At 34.1% G+C, this 17,122-nt stretch overlaps 2 protein-coding genes across 2 annotated transcripts; one reads left to right on the top strand and one right to left on the bottom strand.

Annotated features, from left to right (window-relative positions):
* Positions 1–4,865: 4,865 nt before the first annotated feature.
* Positions 4,866–11,362, bottom strand: LOC147063734 (uncharacterized). Its single transcript, XM_085959321.1, has 3 exons — positions 11,156–11,362; positions 6,520–6,654; positions 4,866–4,898 (listed from the first exon to the last, which is right to left on the bottom strand). Exons 1-3 carry the CDS (start codon positions 11,309–11,311, stop codon positions 4,866–4,868), a joined length of 324 nt encoding a protein of 107 aa, XP_085815447.1. The 5' UTR covers positions 11,312–11,362.
* A 533-nt stretch (positions 11,363–11,895) lies between these two features.
* On the top strand, positions 11,896–16,918 carry LOC147063733 (uncharacterized). The gene is made up of 3 exons (XM_085959346.1): positions 11,896–12,083; positions 14,459–14,602; positions 15,796–16,918. Exons 1-3 carry the CDS (start codon positions 11,940–11,942, stop codon positions 16,531–16,533), a joined length of 1,026 nt encoding a protein of 341 aa, XP_085815472.1. The 5' UTR covers positions 11,896–11,939; the 3' UTR covers positions 16,534–16,918.
* The last annotated feature ends 204 nt before the right edge of the window (positions 16,919–17,122 follow it).

The raw sequence follows: 17,122 nt of genomic DNA, 5'->3' as shown, positions 1-17,122 counted from the left end.
CGATACCTGGAGAGATGCAGGTTCGATTCCTGCAGGTTGTCTTACTTTTTACAAACAGATTTTTTCTATTGGTTATAATTCGTTTTTTCAGAAGTGTTATCAAAATTTTGTATGATGAATACTTATTACATTATTAATATTAGAATATTACATTCTTAAATCGTGTGAATGATTCGTTGGATAAAGAAAATAGTTTACTTAAATATACATCGGTTTTTCCCAACTGAACAGTCAACTGTGACTGAACGGATACTAACTGAATAGATCATCTAAATACACCGCCGTTTCAAAAGTGAAAAGACCGAAACGGAAACCTCGACCGAACTGACAACAAACCTGACGTCTAATATCTTTAGAATGGCACTTGATACAATTTGTTTTAAAAAAAATACTAACCTCAATTATACTGTTGGCGTCGTCTGCGTATTCTTGCTTTATGTAGGTGTCGACATCCGTTGTGTCTGCATTCTCTATGGGTACATCAAACCAATGCTGTTGTTCTGTCAATGCATCTGATTGTAATATGTCTGGTTTGCGTTTTACGTCCATTCTGCGTAAGTATTTATAAAATTGAGGACAGGGGCTTTCTTATGGTCTGACATCTGTCATCGTGGCACAGTGTTGTTACTATCTCTTTACATGGGACAGTGTTGCCACTTTTCATAATATTTATTTTGTATTACGGCAAAAATAATGATGTTTAGTAGATACGCGTTGTCCTAATGTTGAAAACGTGTAAGTTTTTGTTCTCTCTTTTATGATATTAAAAATATTTTTCAACGCGTGGGTTATTTAAAAAGCCTGCGTTGGTCAGTGTCTGACCCGCGGGTCATAGGTTTGCCATTCCTGACCTATGCAATTGTTTGTTGTAAGTACCGACTATTTTTAATGTCTTGTCAAGTGAAGAATGTCTTCAAATCTTTGGCTGACGTCAGAATGAAGAGCCGTTAAGTGTTGACAATAAGCTACCTAGCAAATCATAATCTCGTTTTTTGCAATTTTGAAATATTTCGTAACTGAGAGCGTTCCTCTTCTTCTCGAGTTGTTTTTGTATAGATTATTGTTGAAACAAACGCACTCAATTGATTTCTTTTAACTTGGCAAATAAGCCCGTATTAGCAGTCATTTATATTTGCAAATTAAAAAATTGCGTTTTATTAAATAAAAACAACAATAACTAAAACTGTTATTTGAAAAACTTAATTAGGTAACAAAAAAGGTCAATGCCAAAGAGATTGCACCGTCCAATATCTTTGGTAAATGCTAGTTGTTTAATCAAACTTTGGCTATCAGATGTGCCAACGAAATCAGCTCTTGCGTTTTGCTGTAACTAAACGAAAATAGTAGTAGCAGATACATCATTTTCTATTCTGACAATAAGCCGCACTCTTCAGAATAAACCAATTACAAGCATAAAATATATCTATCTAGGTATATTATGCTATTGGAAACTTAGACAACCGACCGCTGGATTGTAGGTCTTACCAAAACGACGTTGATTCTATGCATTCAACAATAAATTGAGCAACATAATACAAAATGAGTAATTAATCATACTTCTCATTTAAGTAAATATTGTCAAAGTATTCAGCTTTCTGTGCTTGATAAGTTTAAATTATCTATGAGTTAATGAGTCTTGATTGCTGGCGTTTCAATCTTAACACTGGTTATGTGATCAACCCATCATATCTTGATGGTACCCCAAAATAACCACACATAGAAAGCTTTCAGTATTCTTATTTAACGTCTAGGCTTCGAAATGATTAGGTACGAATACGAGATACGTAGGAAATGATAAGCTTATTTTAGAACGCGTCCAGAAGAAATTTCTTCGATGTCTTTATTTTAAAACATTTAACTATTTTCCTTTCGATAATTCGTCAAATGATTAATTTCCGACTGACTTTCTACAAGGCATGCTTACTTTTCACTCTCTTGAATCTCGTCGGTCTCTTCTGCTGTTGAAACACTTTTGCCTGTTATCGCGAGGGATGGTTTCCAATCCTGGTGAATGAATGAATTAATTTGAATTATGAAAATAATGAATTTGAATTTCCATGCGCCTGTCAATTGCATACGTGGTCGCAGCCATAATTTATTCTGGAGTGGAACCGTTTCCTCGTGTTAAGCCTATCAGGCACCATTAGCGAGGGTGCAATAATAGTAAATGCGCTCCCTAAAGACATAGACATTTTCAATGGTGTACTTTGCACGAACATACATTACATTTATAAGGTTTTTCACCAGTATGTGTCATTTCATGTTCTTTGAGAAGACTAATTCGCGTGCATCTATATGAACATACATTGCATTTATAAGGTTTTTCACCAGTATGTGTCATTTTATGTATTTTAAGATTACCAGATGTCGAGGATCTATATGAACATACATTGCATTTATAAGGTTTTTCACCGGTATGTGTGTTTTCATGTTTTTTAAGATCATAGAGTCTCGTGGACCCATATGAACATACATTGCATTTAAAGGGTTTTTCACCAGTATGTGTCATTTTATGTGTTTTCAGATAACCAAGTCGCAAACATCTATATGAACATACATTACATTTGTAAGGTTTTTCACCAGTATGTGTCATTTTATGTGTTTTGAGATGACCAAGTCACGAGCATCTATATGAACATACATTACATTTGTAAGGTTTTTCACCAGTATGAGTCATTTTATGTTTCTTAAGATCACCAAGTTGCGAGCATCAATATGAACATACACTACATTTATAAGGTTTTCACCAGTATGTGTCAATTTATGTGATTTAAGATGACCAAGTTGCGAGCATCTATATGATCATACATTGCATTTAAAGGGGTTTTCACCAGTATGTGTCTTTTTATGTATTTTAAGATGACCAAGTCGCGAGCATCTATATGAACATACATTGCATTTAAAGGGTTTTTTACCAGTATGTGTTATTTTATGTATCTTAAGTCCGAGAGGTCGCGAGCATCTATATGAACATACATTGCATTTATAAGGTTTTTCACCAGTACTTGCATTTTTATTTGCTTGAATATTACTATGTTGAGAAATTACGATCACTTGATTTTGATCATCAATCACGTCCGTGTGAGCAATTTCGTGAGTTTTTAGAGCACTTCTGCTACCAAAAACTGCGCTACAAATGCAGCAAATTAAATTAAGTGAGAAATGGGTTACTTTTTTTAGAATAAGGCGAACCCCCTTAATGTGCGTGCACAAACGAAAAAAACGCATGCACAAACGAATGCACTCGAAACATTGGGTGACCCAACGTTTAGCTGGAACACCCAATTTGAAATTGGAATTTTTCGGTTATTATAGGTGCACAAACGAAAAAAAATCGTGCACAAACGTGCACTAACGATGCACAAACAAATGCACGCAAAAAAAGTTAGAGTTTTAACATTGGGTGTTCCAGGTAAATGGACCTCCATTTTTTGAAGTTAGGAAACAGAAAATAATACGAGGGGGCTAAATCTGGCGAATAGGGTGCGTTAGGAATCAATTCGAGTTTTAACTCATTGATTTTGACCATCGCGATAACGGATGTGTGAACTGATGAATTGTCCCGATGAAACCAAACAATCTTTTTCGCCAAATGTGGTTATTTTTTCTTAATTTCATCACTCAAACGCTGCAATAAGTTTGCATAATACACGCCGTTGATTGATTTTCCTTTCTGAAGATAATCAATGAAAATTACCCCACGCGCATCCCAAAAAACTGACGCAATGACCTTGCCTGCAGATGGAACTGTCTTCGCCTTCTTTGGAGCTGATTTTCCCCATTCAGTCGATTGTTTTGACTGTTCTTCCGTCTCAGGTGTGAATCGATGGATCCATGTTTCATCCATGGTTATGATTAGACGCAAAAACTCGGCTTTATTGCTGTGAAACTTCGCCAAACACTCGATTGAAACATCCTCACGACGCTGTTTTTGTTCCATTGTGAGTAATCGCGGCACCCACCTTGCGTACAGCTTTCTCATGTCTAAATTTTCACTCAATATGTGATGTACAGCACTTGTTGACATGCCTTCCATGTCTAGTAGCTCGCGCAATTTAAGTCGACGTTCATCCAATACCATTTTGTGGATTTTCTTCACCATTTCTGGCCCCATTCACCTCACCTCATTTGGTCGACCACTGCGATGTTCGTCTTGGCAGCTCATACAGCTTCGTTTAAGGGCGGACATGCTCAGCGTAGGTCAAAATGAAGCTTTTATTTTATTTTCAAATCATGATCCTGGACATTCCTTAAACGTTGTAGATAATCTATTTATATAATTTTAAAGTCTTATTATCCTTTATATTTATTTTAAACATTTGATGACTGCATAAAGTATTTTTATTACATAAAATAGTATTCTTTTAAACCTCTCGATCTAATGTTTTAGAATATAGTCATATTTCAGTACATGCATGTGCAGTGGTGTTAAGACTTTTTAATTTATTAATTTTCAAACGCATTTATAAAACCATTAGTATAATTTATGTCGACATTATTATAGTGAAATATTTACGATAAACAATTACATTGATAATCCCTGTGATCCCAAATTTGACAAGAATTAGGCATTTTATTATTCAAAAAATGGGCAAGATTAACACATTTGAAGATAATTCTAAAGAAACTAATTATGAACATTCAAGTGTGATAAACGTTTTACGAATAATGATTGCTTTATAATAAACTATTGAAGAATACGTAGTGTTTTTTTTTAAATACGCCATTTCTTCTGGCATTTCCCAGTGGTTTAGCTATAAAATAAGGCCGTACCCATAAATTGACATAATAAAACTGAAGTAGGGAGTAAGATCATGTTAACGCGCATGTTTGAACATGTACCTAAACAGGAGGAGTGTTCCTTTTTAAGCCATTTCCTCCAAAGTCCCTCCGGGCGCCTATCAAAAGAGCCCGAATTTCTATAGAATTCAGTTCCGTTCAAGTGATATTCTCCAAAACACGCGCAGGATTTCTTCAGTGCAAGCTTCGCACTTTTCGTAAAAGTCATCGTAAATAGAAGCACTCACACATCCGAAAGTAAACCACTAACAAGTTTACCGAGCGATAATAATTATTTGTCATACTCCGATGACTCACCAGTATTAATGATCGCAAATAAGTTCCTAAGTACTTCGATCAGCCGTTCCGCCGCGAGTACATCCAAATTACGTGTGCGGTTCTCCAACTTTCTAATTAGCGACTCATACCTCTAAGCCGTCTAGTGTAAATCTAGACATTATAAATAATTATATAAATCGTTTCTATTCATTTTAATAAGGTGTAAAATTTAAGTTTTATAAATGAATAAATAAACATTTTATAAGTTTCTTTATAAAACCGAGTTCCTTGAACAAAAGACAATTAGAAAAATTATATAAATATTTCTATAAATAAACTATAGACATTTATATAGTTTTATATAATAACTTATTAATATTTTCATTATAGAGTTTTATAAGTTAATAAAAAGTAAATAAATAAATATATATAAATAAATTTGGACTTTAATACTCAATAAAATTCTACGAATTAGTTCCTATATTTATAAATATAAACTATATATAATTTGTTTACAGTTTTTCTAAGAACTATATTATACAATATATAAATTACTAGCTGACCCGGCGATCTTCGTACCGCCTCAGAATCAATAATCTTGTGTTAACTTAATAGCTAAATTAAATTCAGTTTTTTATTAAGTTAAAATGAATACTCAAATAAATAAGTTCAATAAATGTGCAAAAATCAAATCAAAATGAAAAGTAAATTATATTGATCTGTACACACTGTACACCCACGATGACCGCGTGGATTAAGCACCGGTTTATAGTGTCGAGGGTCCCAGGTTTGAATCCTGGGTCTGGTAAGTTCACATATTGTTTTTCAATTTGTTCATGAGTCAGAGTATGGTCCTAATAGGTTGATCAAGTGGCTGACATACATTTCTCGTAAATATAAAATCTGTTAATACAAACCTCCAATCTGTGGAGGCCCATATAATGCTAATAGGATCGGGACATGGTCAAAAGAAAAAAAGAATGTTATTCACGTGGCAGCAAGGCATTTGCTTTATTGAAGCGAATGGAAATGATTCGCGTAGCATTGTTGCACTACTTTCTGTTAAACTATTTGCTGGATGGGTTGCACTCGGGTCGATTCTCTTCATTGAATCACCTTGTGATATACGACATTTTTCGTTTTGTTGTCAGGTGCAAAACGTACAAAGCAGATGGTTAGCCGACACATGAACATGCTACATACAATTGACCGTGAGAGAAACATTCATGTTATAGATCTTAATAATATAGTCATCAGTTTCTTTAGCACACACATGTACAACGATCAAATACTAAACTTATTCAAGTAATTATATGAATCAATCTAAATAGAGTTACCTCAATGAAGAAGTGACATAGTTATAGTTGATCCAAAATTGAGATAGAATGCAATTCGGTTGCCGACCTTCGACAGAAGACGTCACCGAGGATATGAAATCTGTACATTTAAAATCAGACATACCTGTTGTACTGGTCTGTAATCTGAATACGACCATCCTGGTTGAGGATCTTCATCATAAAATGGGTTTACTGTATCTTCGATAAGCTCGCGCTTGACGTCAACAAACCCACAGTCTTTCTCAGATTTTGCGGGGTACTGAAAGGAACATAATACTATAAGATCACAATATAACATAAATAGTATAGTTTAGCCCATGTATCGTTATATATTTGTTATTTGTAGGAGAATTGGAGTACCTATATTATGTTATTAGAGAGAAGTTAGGGTACGTTTCCTTAACAGAGTTAAAAAATAATCACCTCCCCATGCAATGCTTACTATTTTAATACAAAAATAGGTATACAAATACGAAGATATGATAAGTAAGTTAAATACAATCACGAAATGTGTTTGACAGTTAGCTATATTCGTTTTAAAACTCAGTATCTTTAGATACACATATCTAGCAGCATAGGCACGTAAAACCCCCTAACTTCGCCAAGTGTCCCTAACTTCACCTAAATCAATTAAACACTAAAAACTCATGTTTTTACTATTGCAACACTTTAAGCCACTAAGGCGATTTTAAAGATAATATTCGTCCTGGCAATACACAATTTTCAAACCGCCATTATTTTCTCCGTGTTTGTGTTAGTAACGTTTTTTCGAGTCCGGTGTGAAGAGTTTTTTTAGGAATACCTCTGAACTTTTGCTGATTTCTACGGATTTTGTAGAGGTAAGTTCTTCATATTTTTACTATAATATAGTGATGTAGTCTGCTTGCCAAATGTAATGTGAGATTTCCTATATTTATAATAAAACAACAATTATTTGAGTACGCAATGACAGGCTATGTTTTGTGAACTACTTGTTCCTATACTTCGTCTGGCGTTAGGGTTGTCACAAAAAAATGCTTTTCTCGAAATATTTATCGTAATAGTTCCTGCATTTTATAATATATTTTTCTCAAGCACTCCAGAAATGTTGGGTGCCCTACGCGTCTGACGGCAGAGGAAGAATCCAAAATAGTGAAAGTGCTTGTGGCTGCTGGAGATTTTGGCAGTCTTTTAACCGTTTTAGATTTGAGACTCGTCGTTTATAGATATCTTCTTGGGAATGGCCGCGAATCTTTGTTCCAAGGAAAGATTCCAGGAATAAAATGGGCACACAATTTTATTAAATGACACAGGGATACATTAACGACGCAAGCCACGCAAAATATTAAACGGTCGCGTGCTGAGAAGACATGCAGTGAAATGTCAATTTATTTTGATAATTTGAAAGTGTCTTTAGATAAAATCCCACCTGAAAACATATTAAATTATGATGAGACGAATCTCACCGATAATCCAGGTGCATCGAAATGTTTATTCAGGCGTGGGATTAAATACCCAGAGAGAGTGCTAAACTACACGAAAGGTTCAATATCGGTAATGTTCGCTATTTCTGCAGACGGCGTTTCATTACCCCCATATGTTGTGTATAAGGCGGAATGTCTGTGGGATCAGTGGTGTATCAACGGGCCCAAAGGTGCAAGATTTAATCGAACAAAATCAGGGTGGTTCGATACTGCCATCTTTGAGGATTGGTTTAGATCAATAGTTCTTCCTTGGGCGAGAAAAAAATCTGGTCCCAAACTATTGATCGGCGATAATCTCGCATCTCACGTCAATACGCACATAATTGATGCATGCGAACGTAACGAAATTAGATTTGTTTTTTCCGCCAAATTCGACACACATCACTCAACCACTTGACGTCTGCTTTTTTGGGCCGATGAAAAACAGTGGCGAAGAATATTACTAGAATATAAAACTAAAAATCCATCGGAAAGTTCAATGAACAAATCTCACTTCCCTGTGTTATTAAAGGAGTTGATAGAAGTTTCTAAAAAAAGGGAAAATATTATCAGTGCTTTTTCCAGTACTGGAATTTGCCCATTTCGCCCTGAAAAGGTTTTGAAAAAACTGCCGACTCACACGGAACGAACTTCTTTTGGAGTTGATACAGCTCTGTTAGACTATTTAAAAGAAAATCGATCTCCAAATCCAATGAAGAAGGTACGCAATAAAAAATTAAATGTAGAACCTGGGACCTCCATATGCTCCGACGATTTTGGTTGGCACACCGTGCAACCAAATAGTCGTATAGAAAAAAACACATTGACACTACGAAGAGAACCTACAATCATTGCACCTAATTTACCTATTGAAAAATGTCAACCTGGTCCTTCCTCAGCATCTAGTCAGTGGTGTCCAAGCGAAAAGGACAGTAGTGTAATTATCACTTCGAACTCTTTAATATCTGTTGCAAATCCTGCACAAGAAGACAACGGCAACTCATCAGAAAATGGGTGCAAAGATGGACATAACACTGAAACTGTTGAGAAAATTGAAGTGCAAATCGAGGCCTTTATTTTTGTGAAATTTTTTTCAGAAAAACGTTGTAAGTAAATTTTCTATTGGTCAAGTACAAGACATTTTAAGTGAGAACTGTTTCCGGACCAAATTTTTAAGGCACAAAGGCAAAGGACAGTTTTCGTGGCCTAACGTAGCGGATATTTCAGATGTTTATATCACGAATGTTGAAAAAGTGTTAAAAATACCAAAAAATGGCCGACGAGGTGTGTTAGTATTTAGTGGTTTAGATTTTGAGAAATATTGCATTTTTTAAATTTTCTTCCTAGTATAAGTAGGTATCATAATAATTTATGTATCTGACATTCTTAATTATAAATATTATATCAGTGTTCTAATTTATTGTGTTTATATGTTTTTCTCAATCCGTTGTCATATAGGTATAAGAATAAGATAATGTTAATTTCTGTTTTCTTGTATTTTTATGACTTTAACTAAAAGCCATATACTTACCTATTATTTGACTATATTTATGTAGTATTTTTTCTCGTGTTAATTGTGTGTTTTTATTTCTATCGATTTTAGAACACTATATTGTTTTGTTTTGCCATTTATTTTTGTCATAACTGTTTTACAATTTTTTCTTATTTTATTATGCATTTGTATTATTTTATGTTCAATTGTATTTCTATCGCTTTTAAACTTAAATCATTCAACTGTATTTTTTTGACATATATGTTTTGATAAGTTTTACTATTCTCTCTTATGTGCTCGTGTTATTTTGTGTTCTTTTGTATTTCTACAATATATTGTATTTTTTAATCATACCTATGTTTTCATACATTTTACCATTCTCTCTTATATGCTCGTGTGATTTTGTGTTCTTTTGTATTTCTATCGTTTTTAAACTTAATCCATTCTACTGTTTTTTTTATGATACCTATGTTTTCATATATTATACCTATTATTGTATGTGTGTATGTGTATTGTATTATTTTGTATTTCGGTCAAACTGTATTTTCTGTAAACTATTTTATAAAAATAAATTATACTACCGACTGTGTAATTATGATAGGTGTGTTTTTTTTTAAATTTTTATGGTTTTTAGAAAGAAAAACTACTCATCACTTTGAATCACCAGTTAAGATTTTTTCTCATATTTCCTTTACTAAAAATTAACTATCTAAATCAACACATAAAAATGGTACTATAATGCTTTGGGTTTTGGCAGCCCTAGCGTCAATTGGTAGGTTGTATGAAACAGTCATTGAAGTGATTCCTATCTTCGCCAACGTAGATATTTCTTCGAAATATGTCAAATTGTCTCTAGCATAAGACCTAAATTTGCTTAACGTCATTTTTTAATAGATTTCGTGAGTATCCATAGACAATAATTTAGTGCTGGACCTCCTAAAACCCATTAGGCGAAGTTAGGGAATCATGCCGTATTTTCGTCTATATACAAAATAGTGATTTATTATATTATTTAGTATAAAATGGGCGTTACTTCAATATAAATAAAAATAAACACTATCATTGCGCATTATATAACGTCTATAAGACTTCAAATTGGTAAATATTTTGGTGGCAAAACGACTTTCTGTGAAAAAAACGGGTGAAGTTAAGGGGTTTTAATAAAAACATCGCGTCTCGCTTAGGGCCGTTTGTGTCGGTGTTCGGTGTTGCGCTCGTATATAATAAACGGGCTTTTGTACTTTGTTTATGAACGCCCCAGAGCTAATGAGTTAACGCATAATTTCGTGTTATAAATTAAGTAAACATACAACTGGCTGCGGTAATTAAAACAAGTGCTTCGGCGGCTTGAGAATGTAGCGGCCGACGGAAAAGTGTACTGGACACGCGTTGACTCATTATCTCTGAGGCGTTCATAAACATAATACAAAAGCCTCCTTATTATATACGAGCGCGACACCGAACACCGACACAAACGGCCCTAAGCGAGACGCGATGTTTTTATTTTATGCTAGCTACTTTTTGACAGGTCGTGAATATCGGTTAAACTCAAAATGAGACTGCGCGGTGTAGTTTGTTTTTTTTTCAGCATGTTTGCCTCTATTGCGCAGGTGCAGATATCGACCAACTTCCATCTGTCAAGTGAAAATTCAGAAGCGAACTTGTTTGATTCATTCAAGCAATCTTGCAACTTGCACGATAATACATGTTTACACGTGCATTTTCTTTTTATGGCCGCGATAATACGTACTATCAGCAGTAGGTAAATCAATGTTTGTGTAAACGGGGTATAAAGCTAATTATTATTAATAGTAAAAAAAACTAACCTCGAAATAATTGCAAATGGGATCGTCACTATTCTCTTGCTTTACATAAGTGCGGGCGTCAGGATTATTTGGATCTTTTATCGTCGGTGCGTCAATCCAAGGTTTATCATCTGCATTATACTGGTCTCCATCACAATATTCTCGCTTTCCATCCATGTTTGCGGGGATACATAAGACATACACCTTCGTATCAACCTTTTCCAAACCATAGATACTTTCGCGCAGTGCTGCCATCTTTTTCTCACAGAAATTTCTGCATTTTTTATTATTGTGCCCGTTACCATCTCTGATGAAAATGTACAAATGGGTTTTTTTGTTTTTCGCACAAACAAACTGGGCTTTTGAAAAATTCCGAGGGCATGGCTCACTTCCGACCAAAAATCCTCGCTGGCGAATTCAATGAAATCCATTTAAAATTAAAGTCAAGGACTTTTTTTATCTCTTTCGAGACAGTATTCTCTCGGCTTGCACAAATAATATTCTTTACAACTTTCTAAATTACGAGTATCTACCTACAAAAATATTGTGACTGGCCTTGCATGCCTAGTCCTAAATCGAAGTATATGCGCTAATGAAAGTTACTAGTGGTCAAAAATGATTGCTTATTGATTCAATACCTACTGCGGCAAATCTAGGTACCAACTTTATTTTTTTCTGAAATCTGTAAATTCTTAGACCCGTACTTTAATTATATCAGTGACAAAAACATGGCAACATAATGCTAGGGAATATTGGCAGCCCTCTTGGAAGTAGAGCCTAGCTGTCACCTTTGTCGCTTCAAAACATGGATGTAAAGCGAGAATTTGAAGATCAACCTGGCGGAGATGGGCAGACTTGGTATGATGTACCAATTATTAATCGAGGAAGCCCAGAACCCCGGATTTACATAAAGCAAGAGAATGCCGAAGATACCAGTTTAAATTTTGAGGTTAGTTGTAACAATCAGTTTCCTGCGAGTCCATCGTTTTACAAATCGTTTATGTTTCATACTAGAGAGGAGTTTAGCTTTATGGTGTGCTATTTTCAAACATGCAAGCGTATTTTGTTATAAAAAGATTAAGAGTAATCAATATTTCCACAATGACTAAAGTACGTAGATACGTATTACAAGTTATATCGTACAAAAATGTACAAATGTTTAGTAAGCAAATAAATTGGCAAACATATTGGTCAATTTGTAGTTTTTTCGACAGAATATCTTCACATATTTTCAATATCAGCTGAGTTCACTCAGGTCTTTTTAAACTTCTATTCTATTTTCACGCAAGTCAGACGTTTTACGCTGCCACCACCAGTGACACTTTGTTTGCCCCCCCCCCCCCCCCCCGCGCCGTTCGACTATTACTAGGAAGTGTTAAAGCCAGTCGGTGGGGCGCTCCTGCGCTTGGCATTGACCTTCAGACATCTTTTGCATGCAACAACGTAACTTTGCTTAATTTAAGTTCCAAGCCAGACTAGTCTGGAATTCAAACATGTCTGTTATTTAACACGTCGAGTTGCCAGAATTTTTTCGTTAACCATTAGGTGAGATTGATGAAAACGTGTAATGATTCTAAATTAATTCATCACTTTGCATTTGTATTCTTAAAATTTATAAACGACAACAGTAAATTATTGTTCTCCTCAGTTTATCTATTATGTTACCTATTTAAATCTACCTAAAAATACCTGAAAATTTCACGAATATCTGAAGACATTACGGTATTATTAGGTAGGTACTTATGTATAATCAGGGCTTTTTTTTTAAAAAAAAGGTGCCGGAACTCACTTCATGTCAAGTGTTTTACTAAATAAAATTATATTCAAATGTGTAAATTCAATTTAAAGGAGCTATGCCACGAAGCGAACAAAAAAAGGTTGATTTTTACGATAATTTTTTATTTTAGTCAAAACAAAGCTACAGAAACAATAAAATACATACATTATATTTGAAATATATTGTACAAATAAGACTAAATAAGACTAAATTTAAAATATAATTGTAAATACATATGTAATGTATTTATTTATGAACTTGGATAAAAGTTTAGAGTGATTTCCAAAGTTTTTTCCAATTCTCGTCTGATACATCATCTCGATTCCTTTTCTTAGTGTTAGAGTCTAAGGCCGAATGTCTTCCTTTAAGTAACCACCTATCAACATATTTTGAAGGATCGAAAAGTGTCAAGGGTGGTCCCACGAGTTTGATGAACAAGAGTGCCGAAACTGTTGAATGATTGATTTTCCTTAGCTACTTTATATGCAGTTCGAAATATGTTTGCTGTTATTACTTTTTCGCGAGATAACGATTTTAAAAAAGTATTTTCAATCTGCTTTTTTTTGGCTTCAGAAATGATTTTTAACGCTGCTTTGTGTGCAATAGATCCTCTGTGATCGAAAATTTTTTTTCGAAGTGACCCCAATTGTAGCTTCCTCTCTTTCCCAGAATACGTGATTTCATTATTGGCCCATTCTTTGGATATTTTTCCAAAGTTCCAACGTTTCTGCAAATTGTGCAGCCAAGTTTCATTTTGTGTACGTTCAACCATTTGTTTTTTGAGCAAAAATCGTTTTTTTGATCTAATGACCAGCAGTCTGGCCAATCGTTTTGAGTTCGACCTTGATCCCCGAGATCAGCTCGAGATGATTCAGGAACATCTACATGTACCGATATTTCCATATCTTCTTACATCGTTTCTGTTACTGTTTTGAGCTTTTTATTTGCGGAATCGGCGCCGCTGCCGGTGGTTGAGAAGTAACAGGAAATTTTTTTCATATTTAAACTTGGGGTTGCACTAAATAATATATAAAATAGTTGCACAACACGTAATCGTAACACAAACTGACTAAACAAACGTAAATAACAATATACGCAGATGCCGCCATGCGATAAACGTCAAGCTGTCAAAATCATAATACGCAAAGACATACGTATGAAGCTAGTTACATACGCAGGTTTGCTATTTAAACTATACGGTTACTTCACTAACACTAACACGCCAACATTCAAAATGGCTTCCACCTGTACCTTATTTTATCATTTTAACGAACTATTATTGTAATTACTTAAGCGCAAATATTTTTTCGTTTAATTGATTTTGAAATAAAACCGTGAAAAAAAATGCCGGAACGCCGTTCTACCGCGTTAAATGGAAAAAAAAGCCCTGTGTATAATTATCTTTTCGAACTGGACTTTTTAGTCGTCCATTGTTCGGCTGACTTTCACTAGCAGGGCGGCTTATAAAATGAAGATTTTTGAGTTGTCAATGGAACGCCTGCCTTAGATTATCGAATTGCAGACTTATTATGTATTGTTTCCCTTAGTGTCCTCCAACTTGTATAAAACCTGAGACTGACCTTCGGCTAGTGGACATGAAGCGTGAGTTTATTGAAGACACGTTGCAACCATTATATGATGAAGATTCTCAACCTGGGTGCTCGTATTCAGAGGAAACCCCGAGAAATCAGGTAGGTAGTTAGGTAAAATTTTATCTTGCTGTAGTCATCAGCTATCCAAGCTTATCTTCCAAACTTTAGTGCATTTCCATATCCTAGGTCATCTGTATATATTTGTGAAGATTGATTATCTTTCTCATCTTGGTACATTTCAGTTAGTCTAAATGCCTACAGTATTACGTATCTGTATCTCCCAGTCAAGAAATGTTCTAAGAAAGCCATCGTAGTGTGTTCTTTTTAAATAAAAAATGTTACATTTCACTAACTTGTATGTATCTTTTATGTCATTAGCAAAAATATATGTAGCAATCATACCAGTCTACATTAAATGAGTGACACATTTTATAAAATAGAGTGTTAATATTCGTCGGCATTTCCTCAATCTTAACTAGATCAGTACTTAGGATATGTTGTAATTGCGATCTACATACTGCATTTGTATAAATTAGCCTAACAGAAAAAAATCGCTTTTTTAAAAACGGTACATGTTTAAACACGCGCGTTAACATGATCTTACTCCCTACTTCATTTATCATTTGTCAATTTATGGCTACGGCCGTATGTTGTAGCTTAACCACTGGGAAATGCTAATAGAAATGGCGTATTTCAAATAAATACTACCTTATTCTTAGGTCAATAATTATTATAAAACAATCATTATTCGTAGGATGTTTTATCACATTTGAATGGACAAAGACATAAATTATAATCAGTACTTTAGAATTATCTTCAAATATGTTAATCTTGCCCATTTTTTCAATAATAAAATGCCTAATTCTTGTTAAATTTTGGATCACAGAGATTATAAAATATAATTTTTATCGTAAATAAATGTTTCACTAAATAATGTTAATATTAATTTTACTAATGGTTTTGTAAATGCGTCTAAAAATAAATAAATATAAAAAATTCTTAACATCACTGCATATGGATGTACTTATGACTATATTCTAAAACATTAGATCGAGAGGTTTAAAAGAATACTATTTTATGTATTAAAAATACTTTTTGCAGTCATAAAATGTTTAAAATAAATGTAATGGATAATAAGGCTACTAAATTATATAATTGGATTATCTACAACATTTAATGAATGTTCAGGCTAATGCTTTGAAAATACCATAAACCTCCATTTTGACTACGTTGGGCATGTGAGCCATTATTGTTATTAAAGATAATAATAAATAATTATGTTCATGTTGTAGAATTCTACTCAATTTGCTGCCGCCCACAATACGTGTGATGATCTTTTGACCGGTATGAATTTGGATACAGCTATGAAATCGAACGATTCCAGCAAACATGCGCCAGTGTTCAAAGAAAGTCAAGATACGATGATTCAGTATTCCGATGTAACAATAGATGAACAAAACATCAAAGAAGAATCGCAATTACCTAATCTGGTTTTCGAAAGACATAAAAGATCAAAAATTGGGGAAAAATCATACGCGTGCGATGTTTGTCTATTACCATTCACACGAATCGCCAATCTAAAGAAACATAAAATGACACATAGTGGTGAAAAACCATTCCAGTGCGACGAATGCTTGACAAAATTCACACAACGCTGCTCTCCAAAGAAACATAAAATGATACACACCGGTGAAAAACCATACGAATGCAATCTTTGCTCATATAAATGTTCAGATAGCGACGTTCTCGAAAGACATAAAAGAAAACATACTGGTGAAAAGCCATATGAATGCGATGTTTGTCAACTGACATTCTCACAGATCGCTAATCTTAGGACACATAAAATGAGACATACTGGTGAAAAACCATACCAGTGCGAAGAATGCTCGGCAAAATTCTTGCACCGCTGCTCCCTCAAAAGGCACAAAATAACACATACTGGTGAAAAACCTTATAAATGCGATGTTTGCTCTTTTAAGTGCACGCGGCTTAGTAATCTTAAAATACATAAAAATACACATACGGGTTAAAAAAACATTTTAAATGTATGTTTGCTCATAAAGAATAATGTGACAGTCATTTTATAACCACATAAGGTGCCACACTACTGGGGGTCTGGGGGGATTTTTCCGTTCGTTAAATATTTGTGTTTTTAAATTACGTTTGTTTGATAAAAGAATGTTACATTCTTAAATCTTGTGAATTATCTGTTGAAAAAACATAGTTATTTCATTTATTAGCAAATTCAAACACGTATAACAAAAATCTTGGACCAATCCTGACATCGGTTAGTAATTAAGATATTTTTTTTTCAATACAAAAGCCGATTGCCAATATTTAAGAACGCAATTTAGACTATTTACTATACGCAACTATTGTATTCCTGATTTAAAATAATAAAACGCATTTTTTTCCCTTTTTATTACACTTTTTTATTTAATAAATTTGACTGGTTTCACCCGCCTCGAAGGGAGATTTTTAACTGAATAATAAAACAAATATTTACCACAGCAAAATCATAAAGGCGACACAAATAATCAACTACTACATCACATTATCCATCCAATTGTGCTTTGTCACTAACAATTAAATTAGATATAGATCCTGTCCTGGGTGCCC

Source organism: Rhyacophila brunnea, unplaced genomic scaffold, assembly GCF_057557595.1.
Source record: "Rhyacophila brunnea isolate RB1 unplaced genomic scaffold, BYU_Rbru_1.0 scaffold_88, whole genome shotgun sequence".
NCBI classification, from domain to species: Eukaryota; Metazoa; Arthropoda; class Insecta; order Trichoptera; family Rhyacophilidae; genus Rhyacophila; species Rhyacophila brunnea.
This window is presented reverse-complemented; position numbering and strand designations above follow the sequence as displayed.